Source organism: Lepisosteus platostomus, chromosome 11 (assembly GCF_059453375.1).
Source record: "Lepisosteus platostomus isolate fLepPlt1 chromosome 11, fLepPlt1.hap1, whole genome shotgun sequence".
Lineage (NCBI taxonomy): Eukaryota > Metazoa > Chordata > Actinopteri > Semionotiformes > Lepisosteidae > Lepisosteus > Lepisosteus platostomus.
This window is the reverse complement of record NC_142621.1, coordinates 26,858,561-26,880,904: the sequence shown is the minus strand read 5'-3', so window position 1 is coordinate 26,880,904 and position 22,344 is coordinate 26,858,561. Positions and strand designations below refer to the sequence as shown.

At 39.9% G+C, this 22,344-nt stretch overlaps 2 protein-coding genes across 2 annotated transcripts; both read right to left on the bottom strand.

The window, feature by feature from the left end:
* Positions 1-7,830: 7,830 nt before the first annotated feature.
* Positions 7,831-13,117, bottom strand: LOC148652318 (uncharacterized). The gene is made up of 4 exons (XM_088598954.1): positions 10,434-13,117; positions 9,391-9,822; positions 9,023-9,089; positions 7,831-8,043 (listed from the first exon to the last, which is right to left on the bottom strand). Exons 1-4 carry the CDS (start codon positions 13,068-13,070, stop codon positions 7,952-7,954), a joined length of 3,228 nt encoding a protein of 1,075 aa, XP_088455080.1. The 5' UTR covers positions 13,071-13,117; the 3' UTR covers positions 7,831-7,951.
* Positions 13,118-15,519: 2,402 nt separating this feature from the next.
* LOC148652317 (uncharacterized) lies at positions 15,520-21,686 on the bottom strand. Its single transcript, XM_088597608.1, has 3 exons — positions 19,269-21,686; positions 15,875-18,020; positions 15,520-15,524 (listed from the first exon to the last, which is right to left on the bottom strand). Exons 1-3 carry the CDS (start codon positions 20,130-20,132, stop codon positions 15,520-15,522), a joined length of 3,015 nt encoding a protein of 1,004 aa, XP_088453734.1. The 5' UTR covers positions 20,133-21,686.
* Between the last annotated feature and the right edge of the window lie 658 nt (positions 21,687-22,344).

Genomic DNA, 22,344 nt, shown 5'->3' with positions numbered 1-22,344 from the left:
GTGTTTGCAGGTGGTCAGGGGTTCCCAGAGGGTGGGAGGGAGCTTCACCACAAAGGATCTCTCTCTGACAGGAGGGCTGATGAGCCATGAAATCCCATCAGCCCATGCAGGGGGCAGTTTGGTATGTAAAGAGCACACTTGTGACTGTTGTTTTGGGTGGTTGTGTTTTGTTTTAATCACAGACCACCAAGGGATCCTCCAAAGCCCAGTGATTCCAAGCTGTCATTTGAGGGTGAAACCACCTGATGCAAAATCATTTTTAACTGGAGACCTTTCTGTTTAATGCATTCTTTTGTGGGTTCTTGTTACATTTACAGGTATTTTGGTCTCATTAACAATAAGACTAGGTGTTAAAGACTTATCAGCATCACTGTGGTTTGCAGCTATTGTGCCCCTCCTTCCTATAGCAAGGATGAACAACTGCATCCTGTTTGATTTACTTAGCTGACCAGTGATTAACTCTTTAACTCACTGCTTAAAGAATTAAGGATCTGCATCAACAAGGACTAGGGAATGGAAAGGAACAAAAATGCCCAGGCTGCACACACACTTGTGATAGAGAAAGAGGATAGATCCCTATATTCAGGACTACGTAAAACCTACTGTTATTTAAGAACCTTACTATTGTGACAGATCTCTTCTTATAGCAACCCTTTGATTAAAAAAATACATTGTAATACATGTATTGACTCTTGGGCTAAAACGTTTTCTTCTATTCTCTCTTTTAAATGCAGAATGCTTTACTCCAGGCTAATAAGATTTTGAATTGGGCACCTAGGAAATGTTAATGGTTTTCATCAGGTTCTGGACAATGTAAGGAAAGTCACGAATATGAGGAAATCATTTGGCCCACCCAGAGCATTTATTTGCTTAGCAGCCTCATTAATCTGGCAGGGCAGCCTGTTCCAGAGAAAGAGTATTCCCAGCACTCCAGTAACACGTCTCATGTTTTCCTAAATATCTAGTTTTCAATCAGGCTAAAAACTACAAAGGTAAAACATTTGTATTTGAAACTATTAATCCAAATAAGAGGGACCCTTTTTTGTTTTTCAAAATGCTTTTCATTTTCTCCTTATAACACTTAAGTTTCTGTGCCAGGGTAGCACAATTCCAGCCTTGAAGGTTTGAAATGTCTAAAGGCTTTCATTTCCCAACTAGCAAATTGCCATAATTATTTGCCTAAACAAACCAGATTAACCCCTGTGCCCAGGTGTTTCGGTGGTGATTTAAAGAGACCTACTGAAAAAGAACAGGTGGACTGTGGATCTCCAGCTAGTAGTTGTGCACCCTAGCACTACACCATTACTCACAATATGCCTGGTTGAGCTTCAGTGTAGAGTTATAACATCAAGAGGCACAACTGACTTGATCTTATCAACTTATCAAGAAGGCTGGCTCTGTGTTGGGGATGAGCCTTGACCCCATGGAGGTGGTGGCTGAGAGGAGAATGCTGACCAAGCTCACAGCCATCATGAACGACGCCTCTCATCCGCTTCATGGGACTGTTATTAAAAGCGGAGTACTTTTAGCAACAGACTGCTCCAGCTACGGTGTTCAAGGGAAAGTTTCCGCAGGTCGGCGGCTGTCAGGGTGTATAACGCTGCCCTAGGCTAGGACTGTTAGCCCTTCATTTGCTCGTCTATGGACAGCATGTTTGCTCCATTGTACTTTTTGGACAATCAGTCTGTATAAACCTATGCACATTTTGCACATATTTTATTGTTTTTACAGTGACTATGATCATCACATTTTGCACACACCTATGTATTTATTTTTTATTTATTGATTTTGTTGTCTTTTGTTTTATAACTATTCTGATGTCTGTTTTTGCTTGTCTTGGGCTGGACTGCTGTAACACATCAATTTGCCTTTGGGTTCAATAAAGTCATATCTATCTATCTTCACCACATGTCATCTCCAGGAAAAATGCTGGAAACGACAAACCTCTGTATATGTCTTCATGTCACAGAAACCTTTGACTTCAACACTAAAGCACTGTGAATGAGGCTCCTGAATTACCAAACTTTATCATGACTTTAACATTTAAAATAATTACAGTGAATAAAGCTAAAAAAACTTCAGTTACTCATACCTGAAGAATGAGTAACTTTTTCTAAATTAGCATGTAACAAACACTGACGTCTAATAGGATTTAAAAGGTGGGTATGTCATTGTATAAACACTAAAACCACAAAACATGACAAATATAATGTAATGGTACCTAGTACTTCATTAATGTATTGTATGTGTGACCTGCTTGAAGCACATCAATCAAATCTAGCCCACTACAGTAATGAATCTGACACCACTGGGTTGTTGTCTTTGTAATATTCATTTGTCATGTTCATGGCTTTTGTTGTAGATAACGACTGTATATATTTTTTTGGAATGTACACTTTCATGTTAAAGTTATTGCAAAAATTCTGTATTAAGTAAAATGACAATTTATGGATTTACAAATTATGCTGTTTAATATTTGTAACCAATTGGGTTGATCAACAGGGTGTCTACTGTTAAGCCTCGGGATACAGGAGTGTTGGTGCTGTTGAAAGCAAAATGAGCTGAAGACAATGCTTTGCTCCAGCTCCTGGTGGTGTGTTGTGGGATTTTGTCCCATTCCTCACATAATACCTGGAAAAGCATGTGCCCGTTCATTGATCTCTGTTGCCCTGAATGCTAAAGTCATCCCACAGATGTTCCATGGGGCTCCATGGGTCTGGGGAGAAAGGCATCCACAGAATAACAGTCCAATTCCCAGCACTTGAGAAAACAGACGCTCCCTGAGCAGCACGAGGACATGACATTCCAGCAGGACAACAGATCGCATCAGATTGAGGTCACTGGAGGGGAAGCAAGTGTGATGCCAGGACTTCATCAATGCTGTATCATGTCCATGTAGTCAAGCTGGCATCAGTTCCTACAAGTGGAGTTCTGTAGTGACTAGACACTCCTCTCCAGACCAGCACAGTTGATAGTGATGAGCAACTCTTGGCAAGATGTGTGACTCGTAGTCTGCATGATGGTAGCCTATCACTGTATGGACTTCATTTCACTGTAAGATCTTGCCAGGTTAGATACCTTTTGTTTACTTACAGTTTAAAATGCACTTACTTAATCCATCTCCCAATATACTGCTGACACAAAGGTGCCTCTGTACTTCGGCATTATGCCCAGCTTGTCAATAAATTTCATAAGCTAGACACAGTGGTTCTTTTATATATGTTTTTTTCAGATAGAGACAACTTAATGGTTATGCAGCAGTCACCATGATTCAACTGTGTTCACGGTTACTCATGATCACTGAAGTCGATAATACAAAAGATTTATTCAATATCCAAATTCTATACACTTTTTCTAAAACATGCAATTTATCATATTTGTCTTTTGATGTGCAGTATACAGTATATCACTAAGTGCAATCTGAACTTCATTGCACAATGTGACTAATTTGTATATTTTTTGTCTACATTGGTTCTCATAGAATAGAACTTTTTGCTTTTTTAAAACTGAGCTCCAGAACTTTTTTTTGTTTTTATTGTTCCTTTTTGTAAAACAAAATTAAATAGTGCTCAAAAGGCAATACAATCCTAATGGACTATGGCACATGACAAAAGGTGATTTATATAACTACAGATGCAGCCATTCAAAATGAGCGGGGTACGCTGCGGTACAACGCGGTAGGCATATCGCATCAAATACCGTCATAACACGTCATTTCGCTTCATACCGCCCTTTACCGTATGCAAATTATAATATGTTAATAGTATCCAGAATCACCTTGTTAAACTGGCAGGTGGAGCTAATAAAACTTTCATGTACAGCATTTGAGTTGTCACCAGAAAAAAACTGGCTTCGAATCCTGCTCACTGCTGAAGGACAATCTTTACTCAGTTAAGAATTTAAGTTGTATACTCTTTAGACTTTCAAATATAAACTGTGTATTACAGCATGTTAATCATTAGACATTAAAAAGTTGGTATATTTTATGAAAGCAAGATTGGTCAGTTGGACAAGAGTACGCAGCCTACCACCTTTATAATAAATTATTTTAATTATGCAGAAATATTTTATTAATCAAAGTCTTTACCAAGATATTACTAATAGTATTAATAATGAATGACTTCGGACAAGCTTTAAACTCAAAGTATTACCCTGGTCCACATTCTTTGTAATCGTCTTTGTAAACGAAAATACTTTATTTTTTCATTGACAAAAAGTAGCACCACAGCATTTCGTTGATCCGATCACACATTCGTTTTCAATCATACAAAGTCTTGAGAATCACCGATTCACTATGCCTTTCACGTGCTCATAAAAGATACTAATTTAGGAACATAAACAGATCACTGTATGTAAACTATACTGTATATGACTGGTCTTGGTAGTTTAAAGAACAAATACACACCAGTATTCCATTTCTCCCTAAACATTTTAAGCATCAAAGTCTTACATGTGGTTATTTCAGAAACGGTTTTATGTGCTGCTTCTGACCATATTATTGTAGTTTTATATACTTTGTGAAAATTGATCGTTTTAACCTTTTCTGCGAATAAGCTCGTTATCTGAGTAAACAAAAGCATACTTTTAGAATTTGATCAATAGGGAATAGAATATGGAATCGCATATCTAAATAAATTAATAACGATATAATTATATTAATGTACTGTTGCACAAAAAGTAGTATAAGACTTTCCATTGATATCTGTATTGCTGTTACACTGCATGACCTGTCACTTTCTGTGGTGTGATGGCTTAAGTGACTGACTTATAAGGCTGAGGTTGGAGGTATGATCCCAGCTGTCAACATGAATTTTCTTTTAACAAATAAACATTTCTTTGGAAAACTAAAATAGCAAATATTATTGTCATTATATTGAATTTTTTTATATTTCTAAATATCACAACATGTTCATACTGTACAGTATGTACACAGTGGTACTGCAGGGTGTAGGGCGCAAACCCACGTAATTTTAAAGACCTCTACTTGTGAAACTTTTCACAGCCTGTACATAAAGCTATATACACAATACTGCTGACAGCAGGAAAATTCCTATTCTTTACTCAGCAGCTTATTAAAAACAGCACCCACGTTGTTCAAGACGATTTTTTTTTACACAGAAGACTGACAGAGGTTCACGTTGTGATCTATTTTTCTAAGAAAACATGTGTCAGTCTGTCCGTGGGGGGAAAGTGGAATGTCTTTCATTGGAAGACTTGCCCTATTCTACCTTGAAAATGAATAAGTTGAGAAAAGACTTGTGAAACCAGTTTGTTAACAAACAATGTAGACACAGAGACTCAGACTGTGGATTGAAATTTGGCACAGCCAGCACAGAGAGACAGACAGAGATAGAGACAGAGACAATATAGTGCCCATAATATTTGATATTTTAGTTTTTCATAAATGTTTATTTGTTAAAAGAAAATTCACGGCAACAGCTGGATTTGAACACTCACCCTCAGGCTTATAAGCCAGTCACTTCAGCCATCACGCAACAGAAACAGACACATATCACGTACTGAAACAGCCATACACATATCAATAGAAAGTCTTATACTACTGTTTGTGCAACAGTACATGAATATAGTTATATTATTATTAATTTCTTTAGCTAGCTATCCGATTTCATATTATATTCCCTATTAATCAAATTCTAAAAGTATGCTTTTGTTTACTCCGAAACGAGCGTATTCTCAGAAAAGGTTAAAACAATCCATTTTCACAAAGTACATAAACACACAGCAATATGGTCAGAAGGAGGACGTAAAAACATTTCCGAAATAACCACATGTAAGACTTTGATGCTTAAAATGTTTAGGGAGAAATGGAATACTGGTGTGTATTTTTTCTTTAAACTACCAATACCAGCAATATACAGTTTACATAATATGTTTATGTTACTAAATTAATATCGTTTATGACATTCAGATGCGTTATGCTCCTATTCTTTTTATGCTCAGCTACTAAAATTTCCCTTTAGTTGTAAAATTCCATATAAATATTCAATACTAAGCGGATTGAAACGTGCACAGTAAAGAGATTTAATGATTAAATCTTTTCACTACCGACCAATGCACCACGAGTGCCCCTGTCATCATTTTGGCCAGCCAATCACGTACCGCGGTACGGCGCGGGGGCTTGTGCATAGTTGCGTGCGGTATGGGGTTTGTACCGCGAACTTTGAATGGCTGCATCTGTATTCAATTAGTTTTTCATTTTGAAATGTAAAATTGTTACTTTGAAATTAAGACACCAGCCAAATGAAGTCAAATCACATCATGGGTCTCAGAGAATCTAAGCAATAGTTTTAAGTCTTTCTGTCATTACTATCGTTAATGTGTTTTGCTGTAGTTAAACATTGTTTTCATGTCTTGTGACTTACTGCCACCTGCTGGCAAAACCTGCGCTGGAAAGGTTGGATCTTCCCCACTCAGCCAGGTTCACTCCTGTTGTGTGATACAGCTCAGGCATTTTTAGAGATCTCTTTAAATCAACTAAAATAAACTAAATTGAACTAAAAATGAATGAAATATTGAAATTGAATTAAACTAGAAATAATTAGTTCAATTAAGCATGTTTCATTTGGCTATTATGATGTATTATTGTATTGTTCAGAAAAAGTCTATGAAAGTAGCTGTCCTGTCATTTGCTAATGTTACTGTTAAAATGGAAGTTAATGCCATTTCAGGGAGCCTTGCTCTTAGGTACAAAAATGAACATTTAATTTCACTGAAAAACAAAAATTCACGGAGGAGACATTCCACATAAAGTGATCATCTTTTTCTTTTCTCATTCACTGGAGGGAAAAAGGCACTATATACATAAACCGTTAAATAAACATGATTTTATTTTCTAAAGAAAGATTTTTGTGCATACAGTAATGTACTGGAAGTAGTTCAGGTGGGTAACTGCGTCAGCATGCGTAGGCTGCAAAGGAACAAGTAATAGGTTTATTCCATGCTGAAAAGAGAAGAAAGAAAACAACATTTTGGCCGTGGAGCCTTCTTCAGGTGCTACCTGCTCACACCTGAAGTCACACCTAAAGAAGGCTTCAGGGTCGAAATGTTGTTTTCTTTCTTCTCTTTTCAGCATGGAATAAACCTATTACTTGTTCCAGTAATGCACTTGTTCATTACGGAAACCAATTTGATTTCTGTCTCTTACTTAATCACAGATGGGAAATTTGCTTTGCAGGCTGGTAAAGACATAACACATAATACATTTATAGACACAACACATTACCCAAGACATTTAAACACTATATATTTAACTGATGTACGGTGAGAAAGAAAACCAATATACAGTGTAGTTCATAAGTATTTGGACAGTGACACACTTTTTGCTGTTTTGGCTCTTTTCCAGCACATTGGATTTGAAATGAAACAATAACTATGAGGTTATAACCCTTTCTTTGAGGACGTCAGGATATCGGCGTCCACATCATAGTTGGGATGTTTGTTCCAGGCCCCAAACCCTTTGAATAAAAATATGCATTTCCCTGTTTGGTAGATTATTTAAACCTCTTATATTTTTTTAAAAATCCAAATAGTTTTCCTCTTTCGTGTTTCACTACTCAATCTTATGAAGTGCACTAGGTCAGTAGCTTTGAGGATTTTGAATGCTTACAGTAAATCAGGTCTTGCTATAACTATGAATAGAATAATGAAGGCTAAGAATGTCTTATTTTTTTAATGGTGTAGTACACCAATAAGATATTTACAGACAACATTAAAACTAACATACCATTTTGTGATTTAGTTGAAAAGTGTCTGGTCATGGATGTGGTAGTGTGCTCACCTATTTGAATAACACAACTTTATACAAAAACATGAATGCAATTATTTTTATTTCAGAAACAGTAGTTCCCATCATTAAAACTCCTTTTTTGATTTTGCATTGCAAGGAGTTTCCCCTCCATGTTAAACATGTTTGATGGTGGCAGATGGATTATTACAGAAAGGCTCTGGATAAAGCAGTCGACATCTTCGACAGCAAAGATGGTTTTTTTGGCATCTTCCTGGAGTTTGGAATTCCAGGGATCCCTGGAAACACAGAGTGGTTTGACATGTCACTGTTCCAGTTTCTTTATTCCATGGCAGCAGGTCAGATAGACTTTGGATACAGTTCTACCCAGAGGCATCTTAACGTCAGGTTTATTCAATAAGAAGCTATTTGATTAAAGGTGTGTGATAATTTGGCTATTAGACAACTGTTTTTCAGTCATTTCAATCACATTCATAACTATTATTCCTGTCATCTTCTATTGGACTATTCACCCCTGATCTGTACTATTACCTGTCCCTTAACCAGTTCAATACACAAATTTCCCTAAATGCCTATTGCCTTTAATTTAAGAAGAACATTACCAAAAGCATCTTTAAAATCTAATCATATCATTTTGTACGTTCTGTGTGTTTAGTGCTGTGACTTGTTTGAAGAATTTTAACAAGTTGGTAAAGGAAGAATGACCTTTTCTAAAACCATATTGACTACTGCTAGGGTCTTATTTTCATATGAGCGATCCTGTTGTTTAGTTCTAAAGTGGTTTTCATAACTTTACTTGTAAAAGAAGATGTATTAGCTTATATCTTGTCATATAAGTCACATTTAGTCATATTTACTAAACCGAGAGATACTGTAGAAGGGAATGAGGGAGGGCACTGAAAATGGAGAAAATAGAGTACCGTTGAAGAGGACTGCCAAAGATTGATGCACTGGACAATGGACTATTTAGAAGAAGAGAGATCAGGGAAGAGTAGAGGTGCACAGTTAACCACTTGATCAGAGTGGAGTTTGGAGTTCTGCCTCACCATTCCTATGGAGGTAGCAGTGTCAATAAAAAGTGACGTTTGCAGAAGTTTAAGGCCAATTTGTATAAAAATCAGTTTGTTTTTTAAAGGATTCTAAATTTAGATGAATTCCCCCATTCTACATAAATTCCATCCAATGTCTAATTCTGAACCACACTTGTCACTAATGTGCTACACAAAATAAAATCACAGTCACAAACTAAATACTCACCATCTGGAGTGTTCTGAGGCTTGTTCCTACTGAATCTGTCCAAACTAAAAACTTCTTTTTTGAAGAACTACAGTATGAGCACACAAAGAAAACAATTTAGGAATATTTCTTCCACAGGTATTATACTTGAACTGTTACGTACTGTATTGATCTTGATAAATTTGTAGTCATTATTCACACAGAACATTCAGCATTGGCCACCATAGCAGTTGCTATTCTTGTTTATTGCAATTAATAGGAATGTCTTCTAGAATGTTATTTGATGTACAAATGAGCATTCTATTCAAATAATTTCTGTAGTGTTAATATTAAAAATACAATAATGCCCAAATTAATTAATAATTTAAGTTTGGGTATCTAATCCATACCTTGTGTTTTTGAGGCTCGGTGTACTCATCAGGCACTTTAAATGGTCCAAAGCTTTCACAGCTCCCGCGTCCACTGGATGTTCCCTGGGCTCTTAAGTTTTCCAAAGATGGATTTGTTTCATTCTGAATTCTGATGTCTTTTGACCTATTACCCATGATCTTATGCTTTAGCATGGAGCCAAACTTTTTCAAAGGATGTTTCTTGACTTTCTGGCTCACATTCACATCTTCATCCGGCGTATTAACTGCAAAGGGGATGTTGCTGTGCGAGAGAAGCCCTTTGCTCTCAGATGTTTTGGTCAGTTGCACTGGGGTCATGTAATGTTTTGCTATGTCAATGCGCAGACCACTCTTGCTTTGGGCTGGACTGAGATTTTTGTCCTTATTAAGGCTGGGATTGTACACATACCAAGATGAGTGTCCAGGCAACTCCTGTCACAAAAAAAAACAAAAAGTTACAGTTCAGTGATTGTTGTTTCATTTTTAAAAGTAAATCAAAACAAGTAACACTTCTCTTACGGAAAAGAAGATAAGGATTATGGGGTGTGTATATGTTTTTAGCACTGACGTTAACACTAGAATAAAGGCAGACAATGAAATATAAAATAAGAAATCAATGTGAATGTTTACAATTGCATGTATAGAAAATAATGCATCTCAATTTTTTTTTTATGATGCAGATATCAGTTTGGAAATGTAGACAATACTGTGAGCAAGTCTCTCCATAGTAGCATTAACTCACCTGATTGCTCTTGTACTAATTGAGTGATAAAGCTGACATCCACAGACAGGTGAGTTTAGTACGTATGCTATGAACTGACAATAGGGATATTTCTGAGATGTTATACAGTATTAGGGAAAACAAATCTGGATTTGTAGTTTTATTGTAAAGGAAAATGCACAACAAAACTATCATCATATTTACAAAATAAGAGTTCCATTTTCCAGTACTTTCTACACAAATGTCTGTTAATTAGGTACAGAACAGGTCCATCCTACTTTGATAAGAGACATTTTTACAGGTTTGGAACTGTTGGTCATACCTCATCAACCACATCATGCGAAGACGACTCCAGAAGTCGTGTTTTCATACAGTCTGGCCTCGAGGAGCTCTTCATAGTTTTTTTAACTGTCTTCCCTGAAGCCTTACACTGCTGTACTCCTTCTACATCCTGGACTCCTTGAGCCAAATAATCTCCAGGCTTCTCTGGGGTCTCAGAAGCAGAACAACCTTTTTTCTTATTAGAACAAGGTGTCACACCAACAGCTTCTCCTATGGAACGTGATGAGCAGGGCTTATCCATAGTGTCTTCTGGCTGGAAACTGTTTTCAAACCCACTTGGAACTGTTGGAGAAAAGCCCTTTGGAGACTTTTTCATAGAAGACTGTAGTTTTTTACTTCTGACTGTAGTTACGTTTGTGTCCACAATTTTGTCCTGTGTGGACTTACTGGTTTTCTGAGAAATGAGAGATTGTGAAGATGGAATTGAACACCCGCTTCGTAAACCATAATTTGCAATAGTTTCTTTAGCCACACAACAGGCCATTTCCTTGATCATTTCTGGATTCTGTGAGGCAATTCCTACTTGTAATACTTTCTTGCTGCCAATGGATTCCATCAGTTTGCTGTAAACAGAGCTAACGGTTTTCTTGATGGCTTGCTGTAATGGAAGATGTTCTTCAGCCTTTGGTTCACTGATGGTTAGAGTGGAAACCTTTGTCAATTCCTTCAGCGCATCTTTGGTGAGTTTCAGTGCCAGGTCCCTGACCTGAGACTCGGACAGCTCTTCCAGTTCCCCAGAATAATTTTCTGGGTTGGGGAATCCAGGGCGAATTTTCAAAAGCAGTTTTGCCATGATATTTTTCACTGCATCTGTTTGACACATAACAGGTGAAGGTTCTAACTGGTCCATTTTGGTGCACATGAGCTGCTCAGTGCTCAGGGTTTCCATATCAATGGCAGCTTGAGGAGCATCTGAAGACTCGATATCTGAATGTTGGAACTTCATAATTTCTCTCACAAGAGAATCAACTATCTTTTGGGCCAGGGCCTCACTCTTGGCTGCTACTGCTTGTTGTAAGTTGTCTTTGGAACCAGCACTCTGCAGCAGTTCTCTGTAAATACAGCTGGCCACTTGTTTGACAGAAACCAGCTCACATTGGATATTGCTTCCCATTGTTGGATTACATTCTGAGGTATCTGGGGCTGTAAATAGTTTCTTCAGCACATTGTCAATAATGCCCACAGCAAATTCACTGAGCTCCCAACAAGATAAACTATCCATAATCTGTTCTTGTTTCTTCTCCCTCTTTGGAGAAATAGGATGAATTCTTAAGAGCAGTTTAGTTACAATTTTTTTCACAATATCTGAATATGGTAGGGGAATATCAGAAAGTGGTTGAATATCAGAAGCGGGCTCTGGAGGTGACATTCCCTTTTCTTGGCAACCAAGGTTAAAGGTGTCATTTTCACTGCTGTTCACATCATTAGTGGCTTCGTTCGTAATGAAGGAAGGAGAAGGATCTAAGGCTGAAGACTCAGCTGTTGAAAAGTATGGCTTTGAGAGCTCTTTAACCAAAGATACAATAATGGCATTGGACACTTCGTGATTTTTGGACATTATTGCATCGTATAATGCAATAAGGGAGCCACTTTCTTGCAGCAAGTCATTGTACACTTTTTCAATCATTTGGTCTGTATCCAAAGGCTGAATAAAGATGCATCTGTCATGGTCAGGTGTGCCTATAGTAATTCCTGGAACAGCTGATAACTGCATGATCACAGATTCAGTAATACTTATAACCATTTCACTCAGGGTTTGCAGAGGTCTCTTCAGATCTTCAGCACTGGACTCAGGGCAGGAACATTTAAGCTGAATTTTCTTTAGCAGATTATCTGTGACTCCATGTACTATTTCAGAAGAAACAAGGGAAACTTCAGAAGACTGTGCTATGGGTGTTGCCTCTTTGTTGTGCTCACTACCGATTCTAATATCACTCATCAGCTCATCAACCTTCACATCATGCGAAGAGGACTCCAGAGGTTGTGTTTTCATACAGTCTGGGCTTGAGGAGCTCTTCTTAGTCTTCTTAACTGTCTTCCCTGATGCCTTACACTGCTGTACTCCTTCTAGACCCTGGACTCTTTGAACCAGATAATCTCCAGGCTTCTCTGGGGTCTCAGAAGCTAAGCAATCTTTTTTCTTATTAGAACAAGGTGTCACACCAACAGCTTCTCCTAGGGAACGTGATGAGCAGGGCTTATCCATAGTGTCTTCTGGCTGGAAACTGTTTTCAAACCCACTTGGAACTGTTGGAGAAAAGCCTTTTGGAGACTTTGTCATAGGAGACTGCAGTTTTTTACTTCTGACTGTTCGACCAATAACAGGTGAAGGTTCTAACTGGTCCATTTTGGTGCACATGAGCTGCTCAGTGCTCCGGGTTTCCATATCAATGGCAGCTTGAGGAGTACTGGACTCAGGGCTGGAACAGTTTAGCTGAATTTTCTTTAGCAGATTATCTGTGACTCCATGTACTATTTCAGAAGAAACAAGAGAAACTTCAGAAGACTGAGCACTGGGTGTTGCCTTTTTGTTGTGCTCACTAGCGATTCTAATATCACTCATCAGCTCATCAACCTTCACATCATGCGACGAGGACTCCAGAAGTTGTGTTTTCATACAGTCTGGGCTTGAGGAGCTCTTCTTAGTCTTCTTCACTGTCTTCCCTGAAGCCTTACAATGCTGTACTCCTTCTAGACCCTGGACTCCTTGAACCAGATAATCTCCAGGCTTCTCAGGGGTCTCAGAAGCTAAGCAATCTTTTCTCTTATTAGAACAAGGTGTCACACCAACAGCTTCTCCTAGGGAACGTGATGAGCAGGGCTTATCCATAGTGTCTTCTGGCTGGAAACTGTTATCAAACCCACTTGGAACTGTTGGAAAAAATCCTTTTGGAGACTTTGTCATAGAAGACTGCAGTTTTTTACTTCTGACTGTTCGACCAATAACAGGTGAAGATTCTAACTGGTCCATTTTGGTGCACATGAGCTGCTCAGTGCTCCGGGATTCCATATCAATGGCAGCTTGAGGAGTACTGGACTCAGGGCTGGAACAGTTTAGCTGAATTTTCTTTAGCAGACTATCTGTGACTCCATGTACTATTTCAGAAGAAACAAGGGAAACTTCAGAAGACTGAGCTCTGGGTGTTGCCTCTTTGTTGTGCTCACTACCGATTCTAATATAACTCATCAGCTCATCAACCTTCACATCATGCGAAGAGGACTCCAGAGGTTGTGTTTTCATACAGTCTGGGCTTGAGGAGCTCTTCTTAGTCTTCTTAAATGTCTTCCCTGAAGCCTTACAATGCTGTACTCCTTCTAGACCCTGGACTCTTTGAACCAGATAATCTCCAGGCTTCTCTGGGGTCTCAGAAGCTAAGCAATCTTTTTTCTTATTAGAACAAGGTGTCACACCAACAGCTTCTCCTAGGGAACGTGATGAGCAGGGCTTATCCATAGTGTCTTCTGGCTGGAAACTGTTTTCAAACCCACTTGGAACTGTTGGAGAAAAGCCTTTTGGAGACTTTGTCATAGGAGACTGCAGTTTTTTACTTCTGACTGTTCGACCAATAACAGGTGAAGGTTCTAAGTGGTCCATTTTGGTGCACATGAGCTGCTCAGTGCTCCGGGATTCCATATCAATGGCAGCTTGAGGAGTACTGGACTCAGGGCTGGAACAGTTTAGCTGAATTTTCTTTAGCAGATTATCTGTGACTCCATGTACTATTTCAGAAGAAACAAGGGAAACTTCAGAAGACTGAGCTCTGGGTGTTGCCTCTTTGTTGTGCTCACTACCGATTCTAATATAACTCATCAGCTCATCAACCTTCAAATCATGCGTAGAGGACTCCAGAGGTTGTGTTTTCATACAGTCTGGGCTTGAAGAGCTCTTCTTAGTCTTCTTAAATGTCTTCCCTGAAGCCTTACAATGCTGTACTCCTTCTAGACCCTGGACTCTTTGAACCAGATAATCTCCAGGCTTCTCTGGGGTCTCAGAAGCTAAGCAATCTTTTTTCTTATTAGAACAAGGTGTCACACCAACAGCTTCTCCTAGGGAACGTGATGAGCAGGGCTTATCCATAGTGTCTTCTGGCTGGAAACTGTTTTCAAACCCACTTGGAACTGTTGGAGAAAAGCCTTTTGGAGACTTTGTCATAGGAGACTGCAGTTTTTTACTTCTGACTGTTCGACCAATAACAGGTGAAGGTTCTAACTGGTCCATTTTGGTGCACATGAGCTGCTCAGTGCTCCGGGTTTCCATATCAATGGCAGCTTGAGGAGTACTGGACTCAGGGCTGGAACAGTTTAGCTGAATTTTCTTTAGCAGATTATCTGTGACTCCATGTACTATTTCAGAAGAAACAAGAGAAACTTCAGAAGACTGAGCACTGGGTGTTGCCTTTTTGTTGTGCTCACTAGCGATTCTAATATCACTCATCAGCTCATCAACCTTCACATCATGCGACGAGGACTCCAGAAGTTGTGTTTTCATACAGTCTGGGCTTGAGGAGCTCTTCTTAGTCTTCTTTACTGTCTTCCCTGAAGCCTTACAATGCTGTACTCCTTCTAGACCCTGGACTCTTTGAACCAGATAATCTCCAGGCTTCTCAGGGGTCTCAGAAGCTAAGCAATCTTTTCTCTTATTAGAACAAGGTGTCACACCAACAGCTTCTCCTAGGGAACGTGATGAGCAGGGCTTATCCATAGTGTCTTCTGGCTGGAAACTGTTTTCAAACCCACTTGGAACTGTTGGAGAAAAGCCTTTTGGAGACTTTGTCATAGGAGACTGCAGTTTTTTACTTCTGACTGTTCGACCAATAACAGGTGAAGGTTCTAACTGGTCCATTTTGGTGCACATGAGCTGCTCAGTGCTCCGGGATTCCATATCAATGGCAGCTTGAGGAGTACTGGACTCAGGGCTGGAACAGTTTAGCTGAATTTTCTTTAGCAGATTATCTGTGACTCCATGTACTATTTCAGAAGAAACAAGGGAAACTTCAGAAGACTGAGCTCTGGGTGTTGCCTCTTTGTTGTGCTCACTACCGATTCTAATATAACTCATCAGCTCATCAACCTTCAAATCATGCGTAGAGGACTCCAGAGGTTGTGTTTTCATACAGTCTGGGCTTGAAGAGCTCTTCTTAGTCTTCTTAAATGTCTTCCCTGAAGCCTTACAATGCTGTACTCCTTCTAGACCCTGGACTCTTTGAACCAGATAATCTCCAGGCTTCTCTGGGGTCTCAGAAGCTAAGCAATCTTTTTTCTTATTAGAACAAGGTGTCACACCAACAGCTTCTCCTAGGGAACGTGATGAGCAGGGCTTATCCATAGTGTCTTCTGGCTGGAAACTGTTTTCAAACCCACTTGGAACTGTTGGAGAAAAGCCTTTTGGAGACTTTGTCATAGGAGACTGCAGTTTTTTACTTCTGACTGTTCGACCAATAACAGGTGAAGGTTCTAAGTGGTCCATTTTGGTGCACATGAGCTGCTCAGTGCTCCGGGATTCCATATCAATGGCAGCTTGAGGAGTACTGGACTCAGGGCTGGAACAGTTTAGCTGAATTTTCTTTAGCAGATTATCTGTGACTCCATGTACTATTTCAGAAGAAACAAGGGAAACTTCAGAAGACTGAGCTCTGGGTGTTGCCTCTTTGTTGTGCTCACTACCGATTCTAATATAACTCATCAGCTCATCAACCTTCAAATCATGCGTAGAGGACTCCAGAGGTTGTGTTTTCATACAGTCTGGGCTTGAAGAGCTCTTCTTAGTCTTCTTAAATGTCTTCCCTGAAGCCTTACAATGCTGTACTCCTTCTAGACCCTGGACTCTTTGAACCAGATAATCTCCAGGCTTCTCTGGGGTCTCAGAAGCTAAGCAATCTTTTTTCTTATTAGAACAAGGTGTCACACCAACAGCTTCTCCTAGGGAACGTGATGAGCAGGGCTTATCCATAGTGTCTTCTGGCTGGAAACTGTTTTCAAACCCACTTGGAACTGTTGGAGAAAAGCCTTTTGGAGACTTTGTCATAGGAGACTGCAGTTTTTTACTTCTGACTGTTCGACCAATAACAGGTGAAGGTTCTAACTGGTCCATTTTGGTGCACATGAGCTGCTCAGTGCTCCGGGTTTCCATATCAATGGCAGCTTGAGGAGTACTGGACTCAGGGCTGGAACAGTTTAGCTGAATTTTCTTTAGCAGATTATCTGTGACTCCATGTACTATTTCAGAAGAAACAAGAGAAACTTCAGAAGACTGAGCACTGGGTGTTGCCTTTTTGTTGTGCTCACTAGCGATTCTAATATCACTCATCAGCTCATCAACCTTCACATCATGCGACGAGGACTCCAGAAGTTGTGTTTTCATACAGTCTGGGCTTGAGGAGCTCTTCTTAGTCTTCTTTACTGTCTTCCCTGAAGCCTTACAATGCTGTACTCCTTCTAGACCCTGGACTCTTTGAACCAGATAATCTCCAGGCTTCTCAGGGGTCTCAGAAGCTAAGCAATCTTTTCTCTTATTAGAACAAGGTGTCACACCAACAGCTTCTCCTAGGGAACGTGATGAGCAGGGCTTATCCATAGTGTCTTCTGGCTGGAAACTGTTATCAAACCCACTTGGAACTGTTGGAAAAAATCCTTTTGGAGACTTTGTCATAGAAGACTGCAGTTTTTTACTTCTGACTGTTCGACCAATAACAGGTGAAGATTCTAACTGGTCCATTTTGGTGCACATGAGCTGCTCAGTGCTCCGGGATTCCATATCAATGGCAGCTTGAGGAGTACTGGACTCAGGGCTGGAACAGTTTAGCTGAATTTTCTTTAGCAGACTATCTGTGACTCCATGTACTATTTCAGAAGAAACAAGGGAAACTTCAGAAGACTGAGCTCTGGGTGTTGCCTCTTTGTTGTGCTCACTACCGATTCTAATATAACTCATCAGCTCATCAACCTTCACATCATGCGTAGAGGACTCCAGAGGTTGTGTTTTCATACAGTCTGGGCTTGAGGAGCTCTTCTTAGTCTTCTTAAATGTCTTCCCTGAAGCCTTACAATGCTGTACTCCTTCTAGACCCTGGACTCTTTGAACCAGATAATCTCCAGGCTTCTCTGGGGTCTCAGAAGCTAAGCAATCTTTTTTCTTATTAGAACAAGGTGTCACATCAACAGCTTCTCCTAGGGAACGTGATGAGCAGGGCTTATCCATAGTGTATTCTGGCTGGAAACTGTTTTCAAACCCACTTGGAACTGTTGGAGAAAAGCCTTTTGGAGACTTTGTCATAGGAGACTGCAGTTTTTTACTTCTGACTGTTCGACCAATAACAGGTGAAGGTTCTAACTGGTCCATTTTGGTGCACATGAGCTGCTCAGTGCTCCGGGATTCCATATCAATGGCAGCTTGAGGAGTACTGGACTCAGGGCTGGAACAGTTTAGCTGAATTTTCTTTAGCAGATTATCTGTGACTCCATGTACTATTTCAGAAGAAACAAGGGAAACTTCAGAAGACTGAGCACTGGGTGTTGCCTCTTTGTTGTGCTCTCTAGCAATTCTAATATCACTCATCAGCTCATCAACCTTCACATCATGCGAAGAGGACTTCAGAGGTTGTGTTTTCATACAGTCTGGGCTTGAAGAGCTCTTCTTAGTCTTCTTAAATGTCTTCCCTGAAGCCTTACAATGCTGTACTCCTTCTAGACCCTGGACTCTTTGAACCAGATAATCTCCAGGCATCTCTGGGGTCTCAGAAGCTAAGCAATCTTTTTTCTTATTAGAACAAGGTGTCACACCAACAGCTTCTCCTAGGGAACGTGATGAGCAGGGCTTATCCATAGTGTCTTCTGGCTGGAAACTGTTTTCAAACCCACTTGGAACTGTTGGAGAAAAGCCTTTTGGAGACTTTGTCATAGGAGACTGCAGTTTTTTACTTCTGACTGTTCGACCAATAACAGGTGAAGGTTCTAACTGGTCCATTTTGGTGCACATGAGCTGCTCAGTGCTCCGGGATTCCATATCAATGGCAGTTTGAGGAGTACTGGACTCAGGGCTGGAACAGTTTAGCTGAATTTTCTTTAGCAGATTATCTGTGACTCCATGTACTATTTCAGAAGAAACAAGGGAAACTTCAGAAGACTGAGCTCTGGGTGTTGCCTCTTTGTTGTGCTCACTACCGATTCTAATATAACTCATCAGCTCATCAACCTTCAAATCATGCGTAGAGGACTCCAGAGGTTGTGTTTTCATACAGTCTGGGCTTGAAGAGCTCTTCTTAGTCTTCTTAAATGTCTTCCCTGAAGCCTTACAATGCTGTACTCCTTCTAGACCCTGGACTCTTTGAACCAGATAATCTCCAGGCTTCTCTGGGGTCTCAGAAGCTAAGCAATCTTTTTTCTTATTAGAACAAGGTGTCACACCAACAGCTTCTCCTAGGGAACGTGATGAGCAGGGCTTATCCATAGTGTCTTCTGGCTGGAAACTGTTTTCAAACCAACCTGGAACTGTTGGAGAAAAGCCTTTTGGAGACTTTGTCATAGGAGACTGCAGATTTTTACTTCTGACTGTTCGACCAATAACAGGTGAAGGTTCTAACTGGTCCATTTTGGTGCACATGAGCTGCTCAGTGCTCCGGGATTCCATATCAATGGCAGCTTGAGGAGTACTGGACTCAGGGCTGGAACAGTTTAGCTGAATTTTCTTTAGCAGATTATCTGTGACTCCATGTACTATTTCAGAAGAAACAAGGGAAACTTCAGAAGACTGAACTCTGGGTGTTGCCTCTTTGTTGTGCTCACTAGCGATTCTAATATCACTCATCAGTTCATCAACCTTCACATCATGCGAAGAGGACTCCAGAGGTTGTGTTTTCATACAGTCTGGGCTTGAGGAGCTCTTCTTAGTCTTCTTAACTGTCTTCCCTGAAGCCTTACACTGCTGTACTCCTTCTAGACCCTGGACTCTTTGAACCAGATAATCTCCAGGTTTCTCTGGGGTATCAGAAGCTAAGCAATCTTTTTTCTTATTAGAACACTGAATTTTCTTTAGCAGATTATCTGTGACTCCATGTACTATTTCAGAAGAAACAAGAGAAATTTCAGAAGACTGAGCACTGGGTGTTGCCTTTTTGTTGTGCTCACTAGTTATTTTAATATCACCCATCACCCTATCAATGATCTCACTTGCTTCTCTGCTAATACTGGTCTCTGGTGAAAGGGATGAACATTGGGAAGCTGAATGTGTCAGCTTGGAAATGTTGGTCACCATAGAACTGATTATGGTTTTGACCACTGTCTCATTTCTGGTGGCTACAGCTTTCTGTAGAACCTGTTGGGATCCAGTTTGGCACAGCAAATCATTGTGAACAGAGCTGGCAACCTGCTGAATCTTGTGTGGTTCATGAAACACATCATTATCCTGTTTCACAACTGTTATCTCCTGGTTTTTGGACAAGTCCTGCAACACACTGTCAAAGAGGTCCACAGCTATCTGACTCAGCAAAGACACAGACATCTTCCCTGGGATTTCTGTAGAAGTTTCCTCTTTTATCAAAGTAGGGTATATCTGCAATAGCAGCTGTGTTATGATGTTTTCCACAGTCTCAGTACACACTAAAGTCATATTAAGTGATTCTGTTGATTTAGCCATAGAAATTTCCTGGAGCCCAACTGAGGAAACCGGTTCAATATTCAACATTTCTACAGGGAGTGGTTTGATTTCAGAATTGTTTTCAAGGTGGGAGTCTCTTTTCAGTTCCTCAGAAGAACTCTTCTCAATTTCTGATGTCACCCTGGCTGCTGGTATATTACCTATGTTAACAAAGAGCTTTTCATTTAATGATAGTGAAGCAAAATATCAGAAAGCATGAAACAAAAACTAAATTATATTGAGAAGTAACGAATGACAGGCATCACAAATTATTTGAGTATAAAGCTTCATGTTCCTGTAAAACTATTACATCTTGGAGCTCAGATAACTACAAACAAAGAAGCAGCCATATTCACAGATACGTTATATATGGCTTCTGAATATATGGCTATATTCACTCATTCTCTCATTCATAGTCATGGCCTACACTATATTGGTCTAAATACGTCAAAAACTTTTAAAAGATACAACAGATAGAAAATCAAGGTACTGTATATTTATATACAGTCACTACAGTTTTTAACTTGTACTTCATAGCAACTAAAATGTTAATACACTTTTAAATGATTTGATTTGATTTCCTTCTTACCTTGATTTTCACTCTCTTCAGGCTCCATTGATAAATCACATGCAGCAGACAAAACATCCATGACAGACTTTACAAGCAAGCTGGAAAGCTGATTAATTGCATCATGGTACATCTGTGAACTGGGCACTGATGGTTCAGTACTTTTCTGTGGTCTGTGATCCTTGACAGTCAGAGACACTTTCTCTGAAATCCTTTGGGAAGACTTCAATTCCGTATTTGTATCACAGTCTTGAAAAAGTGAAACATCCTTCTCATTTGTGTCAAACGTTGGAGAATCGGGAAAACTGAGGCACTGCTTCAACAGCCTTTTCACTGATTTCTCAGTAAATGAATACAACAACTGCACAGAAAGCTCCGGGGACTTTGGATGGGATAAATCCTGAACTACTAGGGGGCTCTTTAAAATTGGATCTGAATTAGATTTGTGAGCTGTGCCCAATTGTACTGCAATTCCCGATTTCAAAATTAAATGGAAAACATTTTTGACAAGTTCTTCTGAAAATACACGCAGAGATCCACTCGAGACAAGTTGTTCCACTTTCCTTTCAATAGGACTCATTGTAGGACTCTCTGTGGAGGTCCTGACTTGGTCCTTAGGCTCGTCTGAAACCCTTGTCTGCAGTGGGGGGAGATTGTGCTTTGCTGTGGCTCCTGGTACTTGAGATGCCCAGGACGCCTCTTCAGCTGAAAGCTTTTCAATGTTCAAATTAACATTATTGGAGTGGGTTTGAAATGCTATATTCTCAGTGACGAGACCAGCAGCACACTCCGATTTCTTTTGGCTTGCTCTAGACTTGCTTTTTGTATCTGAGGCCACCGTTACATCAAGTTTGCCCATAATAATGTCAACAATACCCATGGCAACAATTTCAATGTCAGACACTGCACACTCTGCACGGGCTATGTGTTCTGCTGAGAAGTCAAGCTTTGGTGAAATGAGAGGGCTTGGCTGGTCTCCTTCCTCAACATTGTCAACTGTTGTTTTCTCTGAGCCTCTCTTTTGTTCTGCAGCATTTAAGTTGTTTTGAGCTGTAAATGAATCATCTATCACATTGCTTCTGCAAGGAAGTTCCATGAACTCTTGTTCACCTAGTCCCATGTCATTTGCAGTAGAGGGTTTCTTCCAAACACGGGACCGGGGAACTCGATTGCTTTTACATGTCAATTCATTTTCTTGTTCTGCTGTAGGTGTAGGTTGATCCTGAAGCTTTGATGAAGCATCAGTCAAGGGTCTATAGGGAGTGTCCCGAGTCATGACTTCTGTGTCATCTGTATAAGAATCAATCACCATCCCAGGCACATTTATGGGTGGGAAACGTTGAACAGAATATTCTCTACGGTTACTTTTAGTGTATTCTTTATGGACAGTGTCTTCTGCACTAGACATCCTGTCTTTCCCATATTGTTCACCAGAGAGGTGCATTGTTTCATAATCTGGCTTTAAGACCACATCTGAAACTTTAAGATTTTCAAATGTAGATAAAACAGAATCCACCAGTTCACTTGCTTGAAGGGTTTCTTCTGAGGGTTTTGCTCTTGCTCCTGAGCAACATCCTTTGTCATCACCCCTATTTATTTCACTCCTGATTGTTTGCAATATCTGACTGCCAACATCCTTGGCACAGATGATTAAATTTGCCTGATTTTCCTGAGTAGTCCTGCTTTGCCTTG